Source organism: Pelecanus crispus, chromosome 16 (genome assembly GCF_030463565.1).
Source record: "Pelecanus crispus isolate bPelCri1 chromosome 16, bPelCri1.pri, whole genome shotgun sequence".
Lineage (NCBI taxonomy): Eukaryota > Metazoa > Chordata > Aves > Pelecaniformes > Pelecanidae > Pelecanus > Pelecanus crispus.
Window position 1 is genome coordinate 7,830,156 of NC_134658.1, and position 24,919 is coordinate 7,855,074.

Below are 24,919 nucleotides of genomic sequence, written 5' to 3' on the forward strand. Positions count from 1 at the left end.
AAAATAAGTATGTTGGACCACAGACTTAGGAATTAAACAACAGTTTCATGTCTCTCCTATGGAGACAATAGCACTTGATCTTGCCCCTGGACAGCAGACCTTCCTCACAGGGAAGGCCAAACAACATGGACTTGAATTTGGCGCCCTACCATCGCAGCAAAGCTACTGTGTTCTGCACAGACGAGTCAGCCTGCGGCAGGAATCGCGTCGCCACCTCCTCCCTACACTGCTAAGACACCCAAGTGCGTGTTCCCACAGTTCAACTTTTCATCTAGTTGAAGTAGTTTAAATTTTTCTGTTCCCTGTCTCTACTGCAAACGTTCATTTGCAATCCGAGACAGGAAGGATGAGATTAAGACCACTGGCATCCAAGAGGTGCTGAGATACAGGGGCCAGAAAAGAGTCTGCAGAACCAAATTATCTTCTTAGCAATCTTTCAGATACAAAAATGCACAAATACTCAAAATCGAGAAAGATTTTTAAAAACTCTACCGCAGTGCACGCATCTGCATAGATGGGACATAAGTTATCCGTTAATGAGAAAAAATGAAAGCTTTAAGGCCCTGTGGTTAAAAGCAAGGGTCCTCTCAGCATGTTCTCTGATCGACTGCCATACAGTCGCCAACCTTGCTTGTCATCATTACTAGGACAAAATGAAGGACACACAGCAATTACCTTTCTAGGTGTTGCAAAGTTGCATGTGGAATTGCAGACACATAGCTCTGTTTAAAGGCCTGCCCTTTTCCAGCAGTTAAAAACTAGGCCAGTCAACCAATCAGAAAGTAAGCCTATAGCCTTAATTCCCCATTAAGTGCATAATTATGTACTGTATCTTCATATGCTCGGAGGTGGTCTTCAGAGATGAGCAGCATATGAAAGATTAAAGCCTCCAGATTAATTACACACACATGCTTTTAGTATCTTTAACGCACTTGACCAAATTCAGATGAGTTCTGGATTTTCTACAGAGCATCATTACTCTCGTAATATCTTGTTATGTACACTGCTAAAGGGGGAAACACAGGTGAGTCTGTTCCTTGTGCTCTGGCTCTGTCCCTTGCAGCAGTACGTCGTCTCCTCTCTCACGCCTAAACCGAAGGAAAGGATGGTAAGGTGTCTGAGACACTCAGGAGCTCCCTTTTGGTAGTTCAGGCAGCCAGAACAGATTAACTCATGTGCACTTAAGAGTCATTTACAACAATAGAAAATTTGGCTTAACGACGTCTTTGTATAGGGGACAGCCACAACTCCCAACACGGGTATGTAACGATCGGAGATGCATACTGGATGGCACGGCCGGCGTCTCTGGATGAGGTGTCTCCCTGCTTGCAGGATCCAGGACTCAATGCTGGATATGTGAAACTACCCTACACAAGCTACTTCATCTGATGAGCCTTCAGCCTGCTGTAGTGTGGCAAATGATTTCTTAAGACCTCTGATTTTTATTTTTTTTTTTTAAATAGAGAATTTGCAATCATAGCTGGAAAGGCTATTAATTTAGCTGTGCCACTAAAGGCTATTATAACAAAGTCATTTATCAGTTCTGCTGAATAGGTTTAATAACGCTCTTTAGAAAATTACAGGACAATACGAGGATAAAATTACTGTAGCGTTCATTTGAGATTTGAAGACTGGACTTACTTGAAGCCAAATATATCTGTGAAAGTTTCAATGCTTTATATAATAAGACATTGCTACATGTTTTCTTTTATCTTCAGTCTCGCATGCCTTCAGGTGTCAGCAAACGACGGGAGTGTTGACTGATGAACCCAACCACCCGAGATCTGTAAGTCCTCCTGATCTGCATCAGGCTGTCCCCAAAGCACTGGCTCACCTCCGTGGGCAGGACGGGGGCACAGAGAGGGAGAGCAGAAAGCCCACCGCATGCGGCAAGCTGCGGGCTGAGGGGAGAACAGAAGCCCTGACTACTCCACGGACGGATAATCCAGGGCCAAACTGTTTCTTTCACCACTGGACAACACAAACTTCGCAGCCAGAAAAAACTTGCGCAATCAGCTCTAAGCTTGAAACCATCTTCAATTACCTGACTACAAATCTGAAGTAATCCTTAATTCTCAGGCTTACTCTGGATTTGCAATGGTTTTAGTGAGATCAAACTCTTGCTCATTCGTCCCCAAGAAGAATTTAGAGCTTGAAATGAAAACCAGGAGGAAGGATCCGGCACTTACTGGTGAACGTTATGTTGAAGCCTCTCTTCTCCATCGAGTGGTCGGTCTGGAACTCCAGCCTGGCTACGTGGCCGCTGCTGGTCAGAGAGGCGGGGATCTGGTTTCCTGAGAAGGTCCCCAGCACTGGAGATTCAGCCGTCCCACCATCCTTCACCGCTAGGAAATCAAACTGAGGCTCCACATCAAAATCATTGAAAGCCAAGTGAATTCGGCTCTCGGGTTTAGCTATAATTAACCAAACACAGTGCAAGCCGCTTCCGTATTCTTCAGGGTAATTCGGTGACAGCACAATCCCAGATGGAGTGGTGAAGTTGAAAAAGCAGGAAACTGCAATAAGAAATCACCATCAATCATGCGGCACAGTGCTCCTATAAGCTGCTCTGTCACGTCTCCCCCTCCCCCTTATCCCTTGAGCTGGGCGATTCCTGCAAATTCCCAATTGCTTTGCTTCTCAGAGACGGTTAAAGAAAGGAAGGGCTCAGTGCTCCATTCACTGCTAGATGTCAGTGATTTATTTGCATGGGGAAGAAGTGACTTCAAAGTAGTCTCCAAGTCCTGGTTTTGGTTGACTTTCAATTTTCCAGCCTAGCACGGGCACTGCCCCTTTTTTCAATAGCGTGCTTCCTTACATTTACGTAGGCTTTGTGCCATGCACAATGGAGCACAGGTTTCTTTTACTGCAGGAAGAAAATGTCTCTCAGCCAGGTGGGGATTTGGTATTTTGCAGGTGAATTCTCCTGCATATCCCTGAGAGGAAGCCTACACAAGAATCAAACGTGTGACTACAGCTAGTGCAAAATAAAGTTAGCATTAAACGAGTTTGACTTTGTAGTAATGTCTTCTGCTGTGGCCACAACTCGGCACAACTGACAAAACCTGAGGTAAGGAATCAGCTGAGCTGTTACCCCACACAGACCGCCGGGCTCCTCTGCTGCTATCATATCCAATTTCGTACTTTTTAGTCTAAAGTGCTGGGTGAACTGCAGGTGCACTTCTGAGCGCAGTGCAGACTTTTCAGGATTTGCTGAGAGATCTGCACTTTTGGTTTACCTTTCTGTTTGCTAAATGCAATTTTCACCCACGCTCCTCAACAGATGTAACTGCACCCAGGCAGTCCCACTGCATTTAGACAAACTCCTCACATTCAGGTCATCCCCATCCCGTATTAAATATTTGTGCGATATAGCAATAAATTGTCAACTCCTTTGAGAAGGAGCTGTGAGTCCATTTGCCTTTGTCTATCTCCTTGGGCAGCTCTTTACACCGGTGCCAAACGAGCACTAAGAAATGAAGGCTGCTGTTTGGTTTCGGTAGGGACTTTGCTGCGCCGGGCAAGGAACAGCCCAAGAACCTTCCCAAGCTTCCCCCAAGTGCCAGGGGCTTGGGACACCTCAAAGCAAGCTCCGGCAGGCTGCAATCTGCAGCCCAGGTGTAGGGGCAGCTCCCCTTCCCACTACAAATAAATCACTGACTTCTGCTGGGCTACCGTGTTACCAAAAAGAGGCATCAAACTAGACTGCCATTCCCATGAAAATAATTAAAACGAGTCTTAAAATGAAGTTGAGGGGAAGAGTGCACATGAAAAAAAATCTTTAGCTCTCAAGGGTTTTCAATATATACTGTATTTCAGCTGACAAGGTCCATTAATTTGAAAAAGCAAGGCTGCCTTTTAAGTGGTACCTACCCAATGTTTTTGCTATTTTATGTATGTATGCTTTACTCATCTTTTTCCCCACCATCACCCTTGGTAAAATCCATTACTTGGAACATACATCTCACTAATTCCTGGCAAAAAGACATTGCACGGAGGATGAGACTGGTTTTAGTTTGGCATTTATACAATTACTTGGTTCAATGATCACCCTCCCTCTGTTATTTTCCCTCTGTCTTCCTTCAACGCTTAATGGTTTCAGATCAAATAAGATGGACGTTACCATGACGTTATCAAGGCTAAGAGCTACACAATCTATTTCCTGCTCTCAGCAACAAAGAGAACAGATTAAAGAGAAAACAAACTGCAAAATATGCTCAGGATTTTGGCTCTTTACTAGATGCTGAAATATCAAGGGATGCTGTCAAATAATTCTGTCAGCATAAGGTTGGTATAATCTGCCTAGGAATAGTTATTGAAAATAAACGCATCCACGCACAAAGAAATATCTTAGTGGTAGGAACCCCTCACAGGAGCTAGGTATCTCCTATAAATTTTTAAATCCAAAGTGGTAAATTAGCATTCATCCAGGACCTACAGTATCACAAAGCCAGCAACAGAGAGGTACAGTTGCTAGCGCAGCTATTATGGCACAGCGCTGGTGGCTCATTTCAGGAAATAACAACAAAGAACTTGCTGACAAAAGAAAGAAAAACAGAGTGAGAGAAGAATATAAAATTAACCTTTGCTAGGTAAAACAAAATGACAGATTAAAACGTAACAGGTAAAAAACCCCAAAAGTCTCTTCTGCAGGGAAGTAAATGACAATTTTGATTTTCCATAAGAGACAGCCAAGCCAGAGGCTGCAGGACAAAGGGCACCGTCCCACGCATCCATGTCGCGAGCCCACGGCCATGGCCGGGCTCCAACGTACGAGCTCTCCTCGGTGCAGCGGGGAGCTCGGCTGCGCCTCCCGGGGGTCACCATCCCTGCCGGCGGTCGGGCATGGCCAGCCCAGGAAGCAACAACTGATCCGGAAGGTTCACTAACAAGATCACGGTGCCTGTGATATGAGGATTTCCTTTCTCTTTTCAAGCAGGAGAGGTTCTTCTTCAGCGTGAAAGGGGGTTTTTGCTCTGGGGCTGCACCGGACAGAGCTGGTACCGGGATCCATGTTAGCCTCTCTGCCTTCTCAGAGGAGCTTTGCTGGACACTCGGATAAAAGCAGAAGCCATTTAACAATATGCCACAGACAGTGAAATGTGCTATCACAACAAAGATGATAGTAGCCAAGAAAGGTGGAAGACAGCTGAGCGCTACCTGTCTCGTGCTGTTTTGTGCATCCGCGACAGTCAGGGACAAAGTGCCCCCGAGGAGCACGCAGTCATTCGAAACACGAGACAGACAGACAGAGGTCAGCCCTGCTGCCTGCAGCTTGTCCGTCAGGATCACCAAGTTAGGAGTATCTGTGACTGAGGCCCTGAGCTAAGAGACTGAAATTAGTATTTATTACAGTTGTTCTTAAATGTTACAAGAGGACATTTCATTATGTGCATAGCATAGGTTCAAATTTACAAGCCTATGCTGATCTTTGTCAGTAATTATTACTGATCAAGTACTGCAAAAGCAATAAGAAAAATCCCTTTATTAAATACAGCAGAATAAATCACAGCAAAACTCAGTAGAAACAGAGTACCTAACAAAGCCAGCGAGACCCATGTCATTAGCAAACGAGTACAAGATATTTATTCAAGTCATCACAAATGTTATCAAGATTCTGCCTTCATTCAGAGCAGTAAAACGGTGAAGAAACAGCTCATTGCTTCTTGTCTTAAAAAGTCGAGTGGCACACATGGCTGTGGCACGAGGGCACTGCCCCGCGGTCCCGGTGCGAGGTGCTCATGGCTGAGCTGAACACGGAGGCACCCGACAATGATGCACCAGCACAGCTGCTTGTTTCTGCGCTTTCAGCCAGGACCAATTTCTGCACTTGTCCGGACAGTCTAAGCACAACTGGCTTCTCTTTTCTTCTGCCTTCAAAAGATCCTGCCTCCTCACAGACCGCCTCGCTTCTCCTGGGAGCATGCCTGGTGCTCCGGACACTCCATCGCTGCTCATCCAGGGCTGACGCTGGGGAGAGGGCACACCTGCAACGCATGGGAATGGGAAAGGCACCAGGTTCAGGGGCTGAAAACCAAGCAGGGAATCACTGTAACAATGTCAGTCTCCATGGAAACAAAAAAAATCCTGACTTCTCTCTCAGCTTTTAGACATCATTCCCACAGACTCTGACCGCTTGGGAGAGAGCTTGAAGACAGTAACGGATTTTCTGCCTTACCTTTCCTTTTTAAGAAGATCCCTCCTCTAGGCATAGTTTGCTGATGGACTGGAAAAATAGGACCTCAGCAGGAGCCTGGTTAATAACCAGCATGCCACACTCGGGAAAGCATACGTCCCCAATAGCTAGCAGTGCTGGAAGCTCAGGGCACTGTTCAAGCTGCGAAGCGAAGTGCTTTACATTTTGTATTTTCTCTTTCTGTATCTGTTGTTTCAATAAACACATCTGCATCACAATGCACGTTTTCCTTCTCAAAACCCTGAGGCACCAACAGGGCAAGTGGGAGGTGAGGGAAAGGAGTCTGGAGCAAATATTACCCGGGAGAAGTTTTTTGTGTTTCAGAGTAACACACTCTTCAGCTTACTCTGATGGAGTGGCTGTCACCGCCAGCACGCGGCCAACCGGGGGCAGGAGAGCAGGTATGTTAAGAATAATGAAAAACAGGCAGGGTTTGGGTACCAGATCTTGAGGAAAATATCATCAGTGAACTTAAACCAGACTGTATAGGAGCCTCTGTGCACACAGAAGAGCACCGCAATACCAAAGCAGGTTTCATTTCTACCCGCTCAACACAGGAACGGTGATTGGGTTACTGGGAATAAGAGAAGTTTCTTAAACTTACTGGAAGATGCTGATCCCCACTAGGGCAGCGTTGGGCTGCCTGTCTGCCAGGGTTTCTGCAGCCATCTGTTATTCAGGAGGTGCTCCGAGGCTTCTGCACAAAGACAAGATACTTTCCTGTGTGTCGCTGTTTATTTTAAGGGAACTCTCCCCCTCCCTGCAGTCTCTCTTGGGAATCGGCGGCGGTGTCCACATGAAGACGGAAGTTTAATTGTCACTTTTTGGCAAAAGGCCCAAAGCAGTTTAGTGGTCTTGTCATGTACCTTTCCCGTTTTGCTCCTCCACGTTTTTTTAGCAGAGCATCCTTCCTCTGCTGCAGCGCTGGGAGCCGTCTGCCGACTGCTGCACCACGTTCGTCTCCTGCAGGCTGGAAGCTGCAACAGGCTGGGACTTGACTCTCCACACAGCCCCCGGTCTCTGCACAGCGAGTGCGTGAAGGATGACTGCTGTGCCCCCAGAAAGGGCCAGGCACCGCCGAAGCGTGTCACTGCAACGGGGGTGACGGCAGCTGCACGCCAGTGAGGGAGTGCAGCAGAAGGGCAGGTTCAGCCACATGTGAAGCTCTGCTCACGGGGAGCAACAGAAAGAGCCTTAACGATAAACTCGCACACATCGACTCCACCTGCAAATTGGAAATGTCCCATTGCAGCTTTCTCAAACACCGACCCCACATGTAAAGCATTAAAGTAAAATAAGGCAGGCGTAAGGGAACTTCTCTGCAGACCAGATTGGAGGTGGCAACATAACATGCACCACATTCCCATTTTCTGGATATAGAGATAGGGGAAGGGGACAGAGACAACCTCCTTGCCTGGTAAAACCAGTGTCATTTCAGACTGAGGCTCATGCAAAGAGAAGCAACCCATCATGCTGAGCAATTGCTGTCAGGAACATGGACAGATGCCTTGGCACAGGACAGCTCATTTATAGCAGCATGAAACCCTATCAGGCTAACAGTTCAACTGATTCAATCAGTAAAATAACAAGCATGGAGACAACCCAATAAAGTGCATCTTCCTGATCAGCGCTGAGAGAGCAGCTGGGAGCATCTCTGGTGAGCCGCCCGCGCAGCGACGCGGCCGGCACCGCTGTCACGTCCTCCTCCCCAGCGCTCCCCGTGTGCGGGCCCTCTCCGCAGGAGCAGCATCCCCGCTGAGGACGAGAGCTGGCCACACCTGCTGGATCGCCACCGCGACCTCATCTCGCAGCCTCCAGCCTTATCACTGCAACCTTCCCGCTCAACCAGGCTGACTGCACAAGTACCCCAAGCCCCGAGCAGTTTGTTAGAAACCAAGAGAACACACAGACCAGCAGCTCACAGCAGGAGACACTTCCTTCTGGCTCTACAGCCGCTAGACAGAACGCGCTGACAAGGAACACCAAGGGGAAAACAGGCTCTGGTTTGACCCGGGTGGACGTCAGCTTCCCTTAGATACGGACACCCACGGAAACTTCGCAACTCGGTTGGCAAGTGGCGTGCTGGAAGATGCGCGGCTTGTTTGAGACAACTCTCAAGGAAGAGCAGAAGGGACTGGTTAAGCAGCTGCCTTTTAAAGACACAGAAAGGAAACCGGAAGATTTTCATATAGGTTACACCAAAAAAATGCCTGGGGAGTGTGTGGGGGACAATTAGAACACAATTAATTGTAATTAAGAAGGTGCTTGGGTGCATTCCTGCCCAGCACAGCACTTACGCATGTATGTCTACTTAAGCAAACATTTGAATCTCAGTGCTTTGACAAACTAGGGCTGCAATGCAGAACAAGGGCTTCGAGGGAAAGTACCCTGCTTAATTTTAAGAACAGAATGGTCTTACATGGCTGCAACCGTGAAACAAGGTTGTTAACAAAAGCTACAAATCCCACACGTACACAGAGATCATGGTAATCCTGCCTTCATTTAATTTGCTTCCCTTACTGCCACAGAAAGACGGGATCTCAGTGGCTCAGGGGAACAGGCTGCAGATAAGGGATAAGGAGCATTTCACCACCGATTTGCTGCTCTGCACCCAACGCGGATCAAGGGCACGCAGAAGGTGTTAATGGGCCCTGAAGGACACACATCTGGTGCACGATGCAGGCACCATCTAAGCCCTGGAAGTGGCCCCAGCAGGCAACGAGCCCGTTTCTTGGCAGGCTTTCAGCTGCACAAACGAGGGATGCGACCGGCTGCTTTGCAGAGGTCAGAATTGACACGTTTCGGTAGGTTAAGGTTAGCTACCAGCTTCCTTTCCCAGCTTGTCTGGCAGAGGCAATTAGAATGTGTCTCTGCCATTACATCAGGAAAATCGTATCAGCGTGCTTCACAAAAGCATCGATCAATGCAAAAAAACCCACCACCCCCCAAAAAAACCACACCCCAAGACAAAACAGCTTGGAAATAAAAATTAGTAGAACGCCTACACTTCTTGCAAAATACACTAGAGGCAACTGCAAAAAGTTAGAGGAATTAAGAATAAAAGAAATAATATGAAGAGCACACAATGGATCAGGTTTCATTGGAGAATGAGAGCCTATGCTGTAGTTTACAAATCTAAGAAACTCCCTTATAATGAAAAAAGTATCAATTCCTTTAAAAGAAAATTTTCTGGAATTTCTGATTAAAGAATTATTGGACAATAAAGGATCATTCTGATCATCTTATCTGTCCACCTCCTTAATACAGACTATGAAACAATTCCTGCTTCAAACAGATCTCCAAAAAGGAGCATCCAATCTCAATTTATAAATGTTTAGGTATGGAGAACCCATCACTGCCTTCAGTAGACTGCTACAAGGGTTAACTACTCTCTCTGTTAAAAAGCTATTATTTTTAAAAAGGCAAACTATGTTTTTATCACTGCTAACTTGAGACACACTTTTCTCCAAATCACTCTTCATCAGGAAGGCTCCATAAGTTGCTGTGAATAGTGGGCAGGAAAGAACAACAGACAAGAAAGAAAGAGAGAGAAAGAAAATAATGATGACCAATTGACAATTTAATTTAGAGCTAAATGAAAAACTCGTCAAGTGGTAAGAAATTACACTGTTCTGTTCAGTACATTGCTGGGAAAACATCTATTGCACTTTGCATTTCCAGCTACTAATCCCGGATGTTTGTACCAGACAGTGCACACAGAAGGTTAGCCACTCCGCTCAGAACTAAAATTTGCAATCTTTGCAAAGAGGAGATAAGATTATTCAGCAGGTGTAATAGGCCAATATGGGATTAACAAATAAAAGGAGTAACTACCACTAAGGAGCAAAGAGATTTTATACTGCTATTAAGGGAAATCAGATGTTTAAAAGGCTGGAAAAATGCACAAAATCATAATGCCTCCAAGGAGGACGACTGTGTTAGTGCCGTACATCGGTGTGGAAGGGCAGGGGGATCCTGGGCTGTGCCGACCTCCTGATGGAGCCAACGCAAAGACAACTCTCAACAACGCAAAGGATTTCGTCGGTGCTCCGTTTGGTCTGGGAGAGTCAATGCACCGTTCGCAACGAGATGGCACGGATCTCCAGAATTAGTGGGCACAGCGCTGCTGCTTCCCAGCGTTCCTGCGTGTCACAGCAACCTTGAGCAAACCGGTGAGGAGAAACAGGCTGTGGTTAAGGTTTTCAAGTGAACAAGAAGGGAAGAAAGCATAACATCTGCTCCAAAGCCAGAGAAGAAAACACACAATTTAACATAATTTCAATTGGAAATGCTTTGGAAAATGCCTTCGCTCTGTTTAGGGGAATATTATGCATGACTACTGCTCTAAGCAGGTCTATAATACAAAGAGTTTACGATAATACAACAAAAAGAAAGTCACTGGAAACTAATGAAGATCCTAAAGCAAGACCAGAGCAACAGCAAGACCCCTGTAATTGCTATCAGATCAACGGACGTCAAGTGTCTGGAGGAGTCCAGGAGAACTCTGAAACAGCACAACTCAAATGACGGCCCCTCCACTTAAACATACGCATGCGTATATACATACACACGCGTGCACATGTTTATCCCCAGCCTTTGTAGGGTTGCAGTCAAGTGACGCCAAACAAAAACCCCTCGGTTCAGTGCAGCAAACCTCCGCCCTCAAGTCTGCTCGATGCATTGCAACTTTATTTACTTCTAGAACACGTGACGGGTCCAGTAAACTTGAAGTTTGCAGGTCTGAGATCAATGAACTAAACTTGTACCAGAAAGTAAGTTGTTTGCAGAAATGACTCTCCCAGAGCAAGTGGCAGAGGAGAGTTAGAACAAAAGCAAAAACTCTGCCTTTATTCAGTGAGATGGTTACAAAGGACATATCTTGTCGTGACCGTTTATGCCATAATCTATCACGTACCACGACAGCACTGCTCGGCGCAGGTCAACCATTCAGCTGAACGTGCACGACTGAAAACTCAGGAGTTATATCGGTCACAGGCCCACAGGGGCAGGGCTGCAGGCAGGAGGGGGAGGAGGGAAGGGAAGAGGAGCTGCTGGAGAGGAATAGCAAAGAACCTTGTAAGACTTACTGAACTGCTGCAGAAACCCTCCGAGAGCACTATCCCCCTGCAAGGGGACGTTAGCTCTTCCTTTCCTTAGCAAGCAAACATAAACCTTGTGAAACAAATTACAGTCATAGAAAATGTTTTGTAGCCGGGCCTTCCACTGCAATAGTTCACATAAAATTTCTATAATGAGTTTTTCCCTGCTATACATGAGTATGTTTAAACAGTAATTCCAACCATGTATTTGAAAGTTATGGCACTACTGAAACGCCCCGCTCCCCGACTATGTCTATCCAGACTTTCATCATCATTTTCACCACAGCAACTGAACAACTCACCAGCTTCCCGTTATAGCTGTAATTATGGGCTGGTTCCCCATTCATAAGCTTAATAATCTCCTCAGCCACAGGTAACTGTAGACCCGAGTTTGAATATTATATCCCTTCTGAGTTCCTACCATCAGAGCACAAACTTCATCTAAGCAGCACAATGGTTTTCCTCAGGTAACATTTATCCACATGACATCTCCTAAGCCCGTTTCGCTGTCCTTCAAGACTTGAAGGAAACTGGACGTAGCTCTGTACGACAGCAATGGCTCGGGTCACGCTGGGTTATGAGAACTGCCTTAGCCTTTGACAGAAAGCACAGTTCTGTACCTTTGAAAATGCGAGCGTCAGCGCAACCAACAGTAACTACAACGCTGATTTGAGCGCTACGAGGTGCTGCAGAACAGGAGAAAGAGAGGCCCTTCAGTATCCAGCCAGCACTGACACCCAGACACCCGCACTGCACAGCAGCAGACACCAAGCTCAGAGCACAGGCGGATGATGGTGCCACCCCATCCAGCTACAGTACTACAGGTTCCCAGGCTCCAGTGCAGTTGTTTCAAGTATCTCAGATCAGCAGAGATAATCCGAACATACACAGCAAGGCCAGGGACACCTTGCTTAGCAAGGGGTTGGCAGAAGACACGCACTAAGAAGTCTTGCAAAGTTTCTCAAGTGCCCTACGTGCTCACCCTGGACGGTGAAGGGATGCAATGACAACGAAGAGGATGAAGATGGAAGGTCTGTTATCGTGAAGGCACAGTCAGTCACGAATTAAGAACCCATTGCAATAAGCAGATGCATTACTTAAACGGTTTGTCATCGAAGCCCCAGGAAATGAGTTCTCCACAATAAATTCTGTCTGCTCATAAATCATTTGCTCAGGACAGCAGGATGCACCGTAGCGCGCTGTTTAATCTCGTTCTGCATTTGTCACACATTGCAGCCAGAACCAGAAGCACTGAATTGTTTGCATATTCGAACCAGCAGCACGTAAATCGGGTTACCTTATTTTCCCACCTCATGCCTGATACATTTAATGGTCTCCCAACGTTTACAGAGAGTTGTTACTAATCCCGCTACAGATTTCATGCCAGGTTACACATTTTGTCATGTAACCTCTTCTGATTCATATACACTAATATGATGCTGTCTAGACTAAAGGCAGGGAAGTAAAGGTGTAGAGAGGGCTATGAAATACTTTTTCCACTACCTATGTGTTGCCTTGTTGATTCATAAATATCCAAAGCTGGAGGACCACAGAGAACAGAATACAATGAAATTATTTTAACTCAAAGATTCATGCCTGTGCTATGCTTTGCATGGACTGCTGACTGGGGCTTGATTTGATGCCCCTGTTCAGTATCTATCTACAAAAAGTACATCCTAATTTACTGGAAAGTCTCCTTTCTGCACTACTATGATCCAGTCCTCTCACATTGGGCACAAACTATGAGTTTAGTCTCACTGCAAACTGTCAGCAAGAACCTTAACCAAATCAGCTGTTCAAATTGATCTGAACTTCTGGGAAATGAAAAAAATTAAAACCCAAAAACTTCTGACGCTAAGCACAGAAACAGTCTAACACCTCCCACTTCGAAAATAACCAGGGAAACTCCATTTTCCTCATCAGCTGTTTTAGCTGACTGACTTACAGAGAAAACCAAGCAGGGAGTGAGTCACGGCATCTGGAAAAGGCAAAACTCACAAAGTAATTGCTTCCTTTCCCCAGACAGACATTCTCAAATGCTCAGAGCTCAGAGTTAGCACTCAAAAAGAAAGGCCAGTTTGAAACTGGTTTCCCACATTCTCCCATGAATTGCCAGTGTAGGGTCGTGTCCTGGTTTCAGCTGGGATAGAGTTAATTTTCTTCCTAGCTGAAACCAGGACAGTCGCTCACGCCCCGCTTCTCCCACAGCCCCTGAAGAACCAGGCTCAGCTCTGACGAAGCAGCGTTTGCTCCCCCCAGCTGTGCGATCTCTTCGGTACGGATCAAGTCCCGCCACGCTACAAACGAGCATTTTGTGCCGGAGCATCTAATGCCAGCATACCTATTTATCTGCATAGTGAACACACACTTCTAAAAATTAACGTTTCTGTTGTCTCTCTATCCTTTCCCCCCCGCTTTTGTCCTCTGTGTTGCTCAGCTGAATTCTCCTTTCCTATTTCTTAGTTAGGTACAGTCTCACTCCCCTACGCCATCATATCTGCTCAAAGGCACAGACTTTAACATATCCAAGTAAGTGGAGATGAGACAAAAAGAAGAGTTTGCTTGTCACCAGTTGGGGAAAACATAGATACTTTTGTGAGTTTTGGTAATGTTCAAATACAACAGTGTTTCTGAGTGAAGGTTCAGTCAATATAATAAAGCAGATTGCCCGATGCATCTTCAAAGGACAGCGAGGCCATTAAAACCCAAGGGGGACTGTGCGTGTATCTCCCATTTACATCTGAAAATGTTATCCTTAGTCACTACTGAGAGCATAATATCCTACTTCTGCTGAGAACTCATGCAACAAATTAAAAATTGAGGTCCAGCAGCAGGGAGCCTGAATATTGTCAGATAATGAAGGAAAATTAAGAGGCCAAAAATAGAGTCAAGTTTTAATTTTTTTTTGTGTGTGTGTCCATGCCTCCTGTCTTGGACACCAAAGCCCTACTTTCTCTCCAGAAGGGATCTGAACCAAAACGCCGGGGGGGCAGAGGGCTAGAGCAGAGAGAGCACGCGGTCCCAGCGCAAGCCCAAATCTCCATCTGGACGCCGCTCCCCGCTGCGCAGCCCTTCTCTGCTGAGAGAAGAGCCAAACCAAACTCTCCCCGCAGCTTCAGGTCAGTGAAGCTGCCGCGTGGTGCCATCTCTGCCACCATGAGAAGCTGCCCTGTCCCAGGTACCAAGCACAGAACACAACCGTACTGTCTATGTGACCACCTCACCACACAACAGAGATATTGCAGAGCCGTCTCCTCACTGACTTACAAACACAAACTGGTTTCTGAGCAGACCACTGGCTACTCTTTTGGCAGGTAATTGTTTTCTGTCCCTTCAACTCAAAGGCAGGCTGGCACTCAAACTTCAAACTGTCCCCGTGGCGAAACGTGGATCCTTCTCTCCTGCCGTAGGCTGGGATCCCGGGATCACCGCAGCTCCCTTGGTCAATCTCTGAAAGAAAGAAAACAAAAGTTGCATGGGGAGAAGGCTCTGGCACCGAGCCGGCGCAGTGCCCGCCGTACATCCGCGCTGCGTGCTGCTTGCCAGCGCTCCGGCAAAGACATCGCGATCCCGAGGGAGCGCCGGCGCCCTCCGCTCCGTCTCACGCGGGACGGGGGTCAGCAGCGGCGCGGGATGCGGCAGAGATCCGTCTTTAACACACAAATTTTCCACTGTCGCCGAAAGGCCCTCCTAACAACCTCTCCAAACTGCTTCCTCACCCTTAAATTAATCACAACTAAATACCGCGATACCCAAGGAGATCCTAATGTGCACCTGCTTCAAGGGCTTCTTCTGAAGCAGACAGACCACGAGCCACCCAAGGAGACCCTGGGCACTCTTGGGCAAAGAGGACACGGCTGGGCTGTCTGCCGGATTGCGATGTCTGCTGTGCCTCCCCCTCCCCTCCCGACCCCATCTCCATTTCTCGTGTGGTCCCAAAGCAGACAGCCGACACCTTACTGCACGGGAACACACAGTTAATCTCTTGCTGCGCATGTATTTTGACTTCAAGTAAATCACGGACACAATTTTCTGTTATCTCTGCTCCGTACAATCTCATTTCAAAAGGGCACCCTGCTCTGTATCACTATTAGCTACAAAACTTCATTCCTTTACAGCCTCCTTAGTGCTCCCGCATTATTTATCTGCTTCACATTCATCTTGTCTTCCACGTTCTCTAGTTTTTATCCCCATCATCTACGATCAGCCTCGCTGTCTTTTCTCCCCGTTTTCAATTTCTTACACCAAATTGGAAACTTCTTTCATGACATTTTCTTTACAGAGGAAAATCACATAATCCGAGATTTGCATTACTCCATCTAATATTCCAATTTGGTTTGAATAACAAGCAGCACCTCATTATTATTCTGACTTCAGGCAACTTAGATACAGGTGTATTTTGAATAGAAGTCACAACAAGGCACCTAGCTTCTGCTACTGCTGTGTGTATCTTGAACTAAAAAGTCACTGCCAGGTAATGAAACATCCCCAAAATAATTTAACATAAATTAATATTAAAGTTGGCATGAAATAGGCTTCTTTTTTTGCTTGTCAGTGAAAATAGTTTGCCAGGATTTATGTATCTTCCTGCAGACTTTGAAAATCCAAATGTTTAAAATTTCTACTTGCATATAAGGGACAAAAAATAAAACCGTTTGGATATTTAAAGTAGCACTGAACTATACATTACTCTCAAAAAAAAAAAAAAAAAAAAAAAAAGAGGCAGGAGACAAATAGTGCAAATCACAGAAAGAAGATTCAGCTTTAAAACTCAAGAACCAGTAACAAGATCAAAGGGTAGCACATGTATTTTAAACATGTATCATTGTGACCTGACAGACACAGGAAACTTAACGCTTTCTTAACAAGTCAACAGCCTTTAAACGTTAATTTTTGTTACTCCTTTCCTTCTCACACCTTGAGGTCCTGACATACAGTATCGGCAAATACCAGCGATGGCAAGCTGTCCTGCAGGGTGCCTTTCACCCGCGTCTCCAGCTCCTGCCATCACCGAAGCTGCGACGCTGCGTCCCCTGGGGGAGAAACGCTGAGCGGCCCGCTAGCGCTCTGGCTGCTGCTGCTGCTTGCTCCGAATGAGATGGACGCTAACGCACGTCCCTCCGGCCAGCTCTCAAAACAACGCAGGCAGCGTGAGGGGCCAGGGCGAGCCACGCAGCGTCTCCCAGCCCGCTCTGCATCCAGCGCTGCCGCGTCACAGGGAGCAGCAGCGCCAGCACTGCGCAGGCTACTCCGCGTTCGGAGGCTCTTCCACTGAGAAGCAGCAAAACTCTTCAACGCACGGACACGCAACGTATTCCTGCCCACACCCGACTCCAAGAGGGAGCCCTGTCCTCCTAAAGCCCATGGGAGCTTTGCCATTATTCAGCAAGGCTTGAGATTCCCTCGCCGATCTGAAGACCCTCCCTCTGCCCCGTCTGTGGCTCGGAGGGACGGCGGCCACAGGAACTCTGCCACGGGGCTGCAGACAGATGCTAAGGAGCTCCAGCTACTGCGGAAGGCAAAGGGAGCTCCAAGTGTTCAGCACATTCACTGCTTTTGTAAAACGAGGACATGCTCAGGCTACCAGGTACTCAGAAAAAATGCAGCCAAGCAAGAATAATAAGTCCCTTTTGACCCTCTGCTGAGAAAGAATTAAAGTAACGCCGATGCTCGCAAGGCACTGCCTGAACGGTCTCCTCCCTCCTAGGGCTCCCCCTCGCCTGTGCCGTCCTTTCCCGTCACGCTGCACGAAGCCGGCTGGAACATCGCTACAGAGCAAAGGCACGGGTTTAAGAATGGGAGAGAAACGAAGAACCGAGCTCACATTTCCCCCCGTGCACGTGATCTCCTTGTTAGCAGCAGGCAAACAAAGCCAGCACATTTTATTACATTAGAGAGGCCAGAAAATGGAATTTCTGTCCTGAGAAAATCCCCTGGTTCCTACATTTCTTTTCACACATAGTAAAACTCATGAAATATTTAGCAGAGCAGAAATTCCAGAAATGAGTGATTCAAGAAATATCAAAACATGTTACTTCAATAAGACTGAAACATTTCTCCCAATGAATGTTTAAGTAAAATCACTTCCACATTAGAATAATAAAAGTCAAAACTAAACAAGAACACCTAAATCAAGTGTTTTGACATTATTTAAATGAAACAAGTTGAAACAAATCTTTCAAAACTTCTCCATCAAATATTATATCATGCAGATCAGATTTTGACAAAACAGCGCTTTCTAACAGAAAATGTTTCACCAGGCGTTTTCCATCAGCTATTTATGCTGTTTGTCTTCTGGCGGTGGGCGGGGAAGCCGGGTGCCTCTGCCGAGCGCAGAGGCGCAGCCCACGCTGCCAGCCGAGCAACGCGGGCGCCCGGCGCGCGTGGGAAGGAAGGCGCTGGCTTGGGGAGCGCCCAAGGAAGGCGCTGGCTTGGGGAGCGCCCGCGCGGGAGGGAAGGCGCTGGCTTGGGGAGCGCCCAAGGAAGGCGCTGGCTTGGGGAGCGCCCGCGCGGGAAGGAAGGCGCTGGCTTGGGGAGCGCCCAAGGAAGGCGCTGGCTTGGGGAGCGCCCGCGCGCAGCCTCCGCTCCATACGCAGCCTCTGCTCGGAGCGCCGCAGGCACCCAAAGCTTAGGCCAGTCTTTCCCAGGGGAATCTCTGCTCCTGCCCAACTCGGCTCTGGAGGAAAAAAGAGGATCCTGGAGCTGCAAGCAAGCAGAGCACCAGCAAAACTCCAGCTTCTGGAAAAAACGTCCACAAGGTGTGGCACCCGTGAGCACTCAGGCCGTACCTGAGGAGACCACGCAAGTGTTACTTCTGGTCAGAAAAGGCCCTCGGTAACACACGTAACACACGCAACCTCACGCGCGCTATTTGTACGCACATTAACTTTGCTTAAACTGATGAAAGCCAATAGCGTTATGTACGTACTGGAAGGAGCCAGGACCAGGGAGTTTCTACGGCTTGGTTCCTTTTGTCGATTCCAACGAGGGAAGGCGATGAGAAGGATGGGATAAACTAAGAAGGAAAGGCCCTTTCCGAATATCTCTGCCACACCCCTCCCATCTAAACCACGGCTGCCGGGCTAATGCAGAAAGTGAATAGAGCAGGCTCATTAACACTGCGTGCCATAACATCAAACCAGCCCCGCTAAGGTTTATATGAGACTCAAATACAAGTAACACGACCCTGAAAGCAGCTCAGGTCAACACATCATAAGCTAAAAGCCTTCATGTCTGCTGGCTCAGCAGTATTTCAGCACTAGTGTTTTATGACATGAGTCAATACGTTTAATGGAAAGGCAGAGTGGGAAGGATATAAACACTAAGTTTTCTGACAGACCTCCACCATCAACAATATTGGGGGTTAGGTAAAGTAGAACCTTAAAAAAAAAAAAACAAAACACAAACCACACCACGTAATCAATGAGAACTACCTGCATGTGATCTGGGCTTCTCGGTGAAAGCCGAGAGCATCTCACTAGACAAAAATCAAAGACAGCACTCCACGCCAGGGAGTTGGAAAGCTCACTCTGGACAGCAGCGGCATCAGAACTAGCTTCACACAGGTGTATTGCTTCCCCAGGTCTCCCAGGATCAGGCAACTTAAGGCATTCTTGTTTATTCTCAATTTGACATACACACAAGTGTATGAACACCTTTACATGCAGCTCGCATGCAGGCATCTATATAGAGAGTTCTGTATTTACATATAACGTATGTAAAAACATGGGGAAACCCAGCGAGCTCACCCGACCAAACACCCTGGGCAGCACCGATTTGATTAAAACTAGAGGAGTCGGTAGAGGAAATCTTCAGGCTCCAGCTCTGCAGGGCTCCTAAGCCTCTTAGCACCATGGGGCTAAATTTCAGCTCTAAAGCTAAGCTCTCCAGAGCCAAACACTTAGTCAGCATTTCAACAACAATAAATATTGTTTAATCATCCCCTGCCTGCAGCATGCTGGTAGTTCAGAACGTAGACCTTAGTCAGCTCTACCCAAAGTAACCCAATTCCAACAGAATTCCAAACTAGATTAGTGTGTATGTTTATAAATCTAGTTTTAATTTTAAATTTATATTTTATGTATACATATAATACTTTATATTAAAAATACATAAAAATAAATGTAAAACTAAATTAAAATCTGTCTTTGTTCTGTTTTTTCATGTTTTAATATTTGGCTCTTACCACAGAATTTTATACTATTGATTTACTTTTATAGCATCGCTTGTAAGAACATCAAGCTCATCAGTAATAGAAACATGTTTTTCCCCACACGTCCCCCTGTGAAAAGGACAAAGCATCCTCAGTCCACCGATGGGGAATATAACTGCAGAAGGATTGCGGATAATGAACCCTGAAATTCTCAAGAACTTTTGAAAACGCTACCCGAGGGAACTATTTATGCCCAACCATTACGAGGGGTTGACCTGGGAACTTTCAAAGCACCCTTTCGATAGCTGTGGAAGGCATCAGCTCTAAGGGGAAGGTATGCTCAGAAGTCATCTGAGATTAAAGGAAAGAAGGCAGAAGATGAGACCCAGGACTCCGGGAGGCGGTAAGCCCTCTCGCAAGCCAAGCACTGAATTGCAGTATCAATCAGCTTACTATAGTTGTGAGAAAGAAAAGGCATTTCCAGCAAAGTGGAGCTTAGTACAAATTTCTTCTGAGAAGCACTGCAAGTCCAAAAACATTGTTCACCATTATGAGAGAATGTCTGTTTAAAAGGATAAAAGTGGCTGCAGTTGAGACATTGGAGATTTAGAAGTAATCTTCATGAACATTAATGAGCAAGATCCTCAGCTGGTAAAGACTGACACAGCTTAATTGAATATCAATGCTGTCACACTGATTTACACCCACTGAGCGTTTGTTCGAAATGCATCCAATCTTGCAGTGCAGATTTAGAAAAACCTGGATCCAGATACCTTGTGTTTTGTGTACTCTTCCTGGTGCAAATATGCTTCCTCTTTACTCACAAGTGAAGCAAAAGGACCTGGTTGGCTCCCCCTCCTCAGGAACCCTGCATTAAAAATTTGATGGCATATTGTCCTCCTCAGCACGTTCCTTCCAACGGGTCCTTGAATCTGCGCATCAACAGAACTCTTAGGCGTAACTGTTTCAGCACTAGCAACAGGCTTTATGATTGCATTACACTTAAAATGTACACTAAAATGTAAATGTTTCAGGATAGATGGCTACTTAAACATACTCTATAAGCAATACTCTGCCCTTCTATTAGGCAGAATTTTGGTCTTGACTTTATATAGCTCCATTAGCTGTAATTTTCCCCTTGTAATTAGGAAGAAGCATGGCCATAAAACTGATACTGAAACTTGTTAGTAAGTTGCATATAATTTCATAATGTATTTGGCAAGTGCTAATTGCCTCTTACTTAAATGTCTCTTGCTTTGTAACTCAAAGCATTTGCAAAAACTAAAGGCGTTTTATGGACCTGGCTGGTTGGAGGTTAGCTTAACCTCAGGATAGCGCCAGCATGGGTCTTAGCACGAAGTGTATTTCTTTGTTCATGCACAAATCCATTTTGCAAGGTCAATAAGCTGCTGTACAAAAACTGCAAAGATGCCTAGAAAAAGAGAAAAAAATCTGAAGGATAGGCAGAGAGCAGTCTCTACTTCTAATACATACAAAGGGCAGACACTGCCCAGGGAAGGGTCCTTCCTTTAAGGCTCATCAGGGACGGCAAAGCCAGAACGCTCCCTTTTTTTTTTTTCCCCCCTTCTCTAGGAGGTTGTGGACATAGAAGAGTACAGCAAAATAGACAGCAGCTGTGCAAGTACAGCTGAGTAGGGAGGGAAGAAGCACATTTGACATTGTAAGCTCCATGCAGCAGGACACCAAAGCATGAATGATAATGGTGATCCCCAAACCCACCGGTGAGGTCACGGGGAGCAAGAGCAGCTCAGCCTTGCTATAGATCAAGCTACCAATAACATCGAAGCAAGTCAGAGGAGGAAAAAGTCAAGCTCCTTATAGATCCAAAGTTCACAGGAGATGAACAACGGTGTAAGGAAGTCCCTCTATCATGTGCTTTGCAACTGTATGTGCTATGCTACAGGGTAAACATAAGATTTACCAAGAGACTGAGAGAGCACGTCCACATTGCCCTTTGGATGAGATTAACAAACCCGGCAGGATCTCAACACGGAGCCGGAGAGGGCTCTCGCCCGCCCGCAGCTGGCAGGCAGGGCCGCAGCAGCACGCTCCGCCAGGCTGCCAAGAATCAGCCACAGACAAACGCGGCAGCAGACACATGGCTAGCGCAGAGAGCAAGCTTGCAGGCTGGTACAGTCACAGCCAGCAAGACGGAAATAGTACCATTAAGATGCTCCCCAGACAATCAGGCTGGATTTGCCTTTTCCTTCTTCCAATTCCGTTCTCTCTTATCCATGTCTCTCTAATGACTTCTCTGCTGACCTGGCCCTGCAATCCTGTAAATACTCCAGCATCATGACCGAGTCCCCTCTCCGAGGCGCTGCTCAGCCTGCCTGGACATGCTGGCATTTAGTCCCAGCTAGGTTTTCTGGTAGGTCAGGTCCCTTCAGGCTCCTAACTGCTGCTACTTTGACATCCACCAGCAGCACTACTACGGGCAGGTCCTGGCCTGAACACAACATGACACTTCCCTGAGACACGGTGCGTACCAGGGAAACACTTTTAAAAATGAATGAACGCTAATGTGCATTTAGGGTCCTTGAAAGAAACAGATTTAAACGTTCCTGTTGATGTCAGTGGAAGCTGCCGGTGCTCAGACGTTTCAGGAGCAGCCCCCATGTCTAGATGAAGATTTGTTTGCGAACACTTCTAGGCATCAGAGCCAAAAGAGTAAGCCACCCCTGGTATCAGCAGGTCATAGAGAAAATAGGAAAGGCATTCAAGTGCTTTGAAAAGAGATTCAAGATGACAACAATACCAAAAAGAAGCTGACATCTAGTATACGTGTTCCTGCGTGTCTGCAATAGCGGCTGCATCACGGAAACCAGCTCCTCCTCCGCTATCGGACGGAGGAAGAAAACCACATTCTTCAGAGCGGTGCTTACAGAGGAAGCGAAGGACCCTAGGTGGTCACACCGAACGTGGACACACACAAGATGGAGATTTCTGGAAAATCTAAAACCAGCTCAAACCAGGAATCTAACAAAAGCTTCAGCTAGAATCACCAGTTACATGAGTTTGAAGGAATACTTTCCCATCACGCTTTCTCTAACTTTGCAAATACTTATGACAACAGTAAGCACAGAAACTTATGACAGAGTTCAGCATTCACATCCTAATGCATTTCATGAGCTTCTTCTGAAAAATCCCAGCATTAACTTTTATTTCATTTGTAATACTCCAGACTAGTCAAAGTTTAAAGTAGTTGATACCACTAATCCACTGGAACCATTGGTTACTTGATCTCATTTTCTCCCGCAGACACAGTCTGTTGCCATCAGCTGGAATTCACCAACTCTTTTCCAACAAAGCAGATGAAATGGCAACGAAACATTACCCAGCCAGTCTGCTTTCGCAGAAAAAATCCTGAAAGCTGTTCTTATTGGAGCAAAGCTTCAGTTTTAAGAAAAAAAAATCTGCAGAGCTTCAATATATATGGGGTTGTTTAGCCTAGAGAAAAGGAAGCTCAGGGAGACCTTATTGCTCTCTGCAACTACCTGAAAGGAGGGGGCAGTGAGGTGGGGTCGGTCTCTGCTCCCAAGTAACAAGCAACAGGAGAAGACAAAATGGCTTCAAGTTGCGCCAGGAGAGGTTTAGATTGGATATTAGGAGAAATTTCTTCACCGAAAGGGTTGTCAAGCATTGGAACAGGCTGCCCAGGGAAGCAGCTGAGTCCCATCCCTGGAGGTATTCAGAAGACGTGTAGATGTGGCGCTTAGGGACCTGGTTCAGTGGTGGACTCGGCAGTGCTAGGTTAACGGCTGGACTTGATCTTGGCCTTTTCCAACCTAAACGATTCTGTGATTCCATGTTTAGAGAAGCTTCTCTCTCCCTTTTCTCCCAAACAACTGTACCTATCTCATCCCCAATCCTTTTAAAACAGGTAAATTCCGAGAGATGCTTGGTTTACCTTCATACGATGCTTTGAATCCCAGCAAGTTGCTGACACTGTCTGTCTGGAAGAGGAGCCACATCTGGTGGTGCGTGCTAACAATGAGATCAGGGACTGTGGTGCCTGTCAAGCTGTGAAAATAAATGAGAACAAGTAAACAGCCTGTATGTCTCCCCAAACTTACCTTCCCACCAAAATAAAGGCCACATATACCTTTGTAGGAGTAGAAAATAACAAGAGCGATGCCAACACAATTAAGAATAACCCCAAAACAGAACACTGTCCCAAAACTTGCTACGTTTTCAAGAGTGATGAGCCTCTTGGTATGTTTCTGCATACTACCTAAACAGCGAGTCTTTTGCCATAGTTGAGGGCCTGCAAGTTATTATCATCACCACTCTAATAATTACAATTTAGTGCCATTATTATAATATATTATCTAGCATCAATAGTAATCATTTCCTTTCTCACTGAAGCAAAACATAAGCAAACAAATAAAATTCCCAGAACCCATACCAGTCACTGAAACCTCTTAACTGTTTTTAGAAGTATTTTCTAGTGTTACAAAAATTTGCTTTCAACACATTCTCTGCTATGTTTCTACCCTGACAGAGAGGTTTCCACAAGGATCTCGGAAAAAAAAACCTGGAAGACAAGGTGCAAGCCTCAAATCTGCTGAATGCCCTGTGAGCCCTTGAAAAGGGCTACTAATCCAGGCAGTAGAGGATGATCGGGACACTGCCTACCCTACAAGGATACTCCTAGGAGAGCTGAAGAGATTTAGAAAAATGTCACCAATATATCCGCATTAATGAGCCGTGCGTGGCTCATTCAGCCTTTGGGATTAATCACCTTGTTGTGGTTCAACACGGCTTTATAGAGTTTTATCCCCCACCCACACAAGCACCAGTGTAGGCGCTTACACGCACACACAAATGCCCGCTTTGAGCACGGCTCCTTCCCTTCCCTCTGCTTCTGAGAAGAGTAACAGTGCGTGGGAAGGGATCATCACTACAGGAGCATGAATGTTATGTTGCCTGTCTTAGTGGCAGTGTTTAATGTTGTTATTATACCAGTTCTGCCAAGGTATCATCTGTGATAAATTTATAAATTACCTTAAGTGCAACTACTCTGAGTGGATAGGTGGGGTTTTTTTCTGTAGTGTTTGCTTGAATCTAAATACATACATATGTATAGATGCGGCTTCTGCCTGGCACCATTCTCAAGTACAATAGCAGCACCTGAATAAAATCGATCCCCGAGCTCTCAGGGCAGAATTATTGCAAACCAATACTGCAAGGGTACAAACCCAGCAGCTGTGTGTTGATAGCATCCTGTGAATAAATGTAACTTGCAACCTCCAGGCGTAATTGTTGCAATTCCCAGCTTCCTGGGTAATCGGAGACAGCGTGGCTGATCTGCCAATTACTGTTTGTTTAGAGTGAAGCCAAATGACTGCTTGAAGGGTTGTGCTACTTATTGTACTTGCTTGACATTCTTAACGCTGGCTACCTGCCATGCGCCAGATTCTTTCAATACCCTTACAGGTATCTAACGCA

General features: G+C 46.2%; 1 protein-coding gene across 1 annotated transcript in view; it reads right to left on the minus strand.

Moving 5' to 3' along the window:
- CSMD2 (CUB and Sushi multiple domains 2) overlaps window positions 1-24,919 on the minus strand; it is a 304,278-nt gene that overhangs the window by 114,269 nt on the left and 165,090 nt on the right. Inside the window, exons 12-14 of the mRNA XM_075722124.1 lie at window positions 23,379-23,491; window positions 14,563-14,745; window positions 2,190-2,516 (exon numbers count right to left, since the gene is read on the minus strand). Coding sequence (XP_075578239.1) covers window positions 2,190-2,516; window positions 14,563-14,745; window positions 23,379-23,491 — 623 coding nt within the window. The remainder of the gene's footprint in view (window positions 1-2,189; window positions 2,517-14,562; window positions 14,746-23,378; window positions 23,492-24,919) is intronic.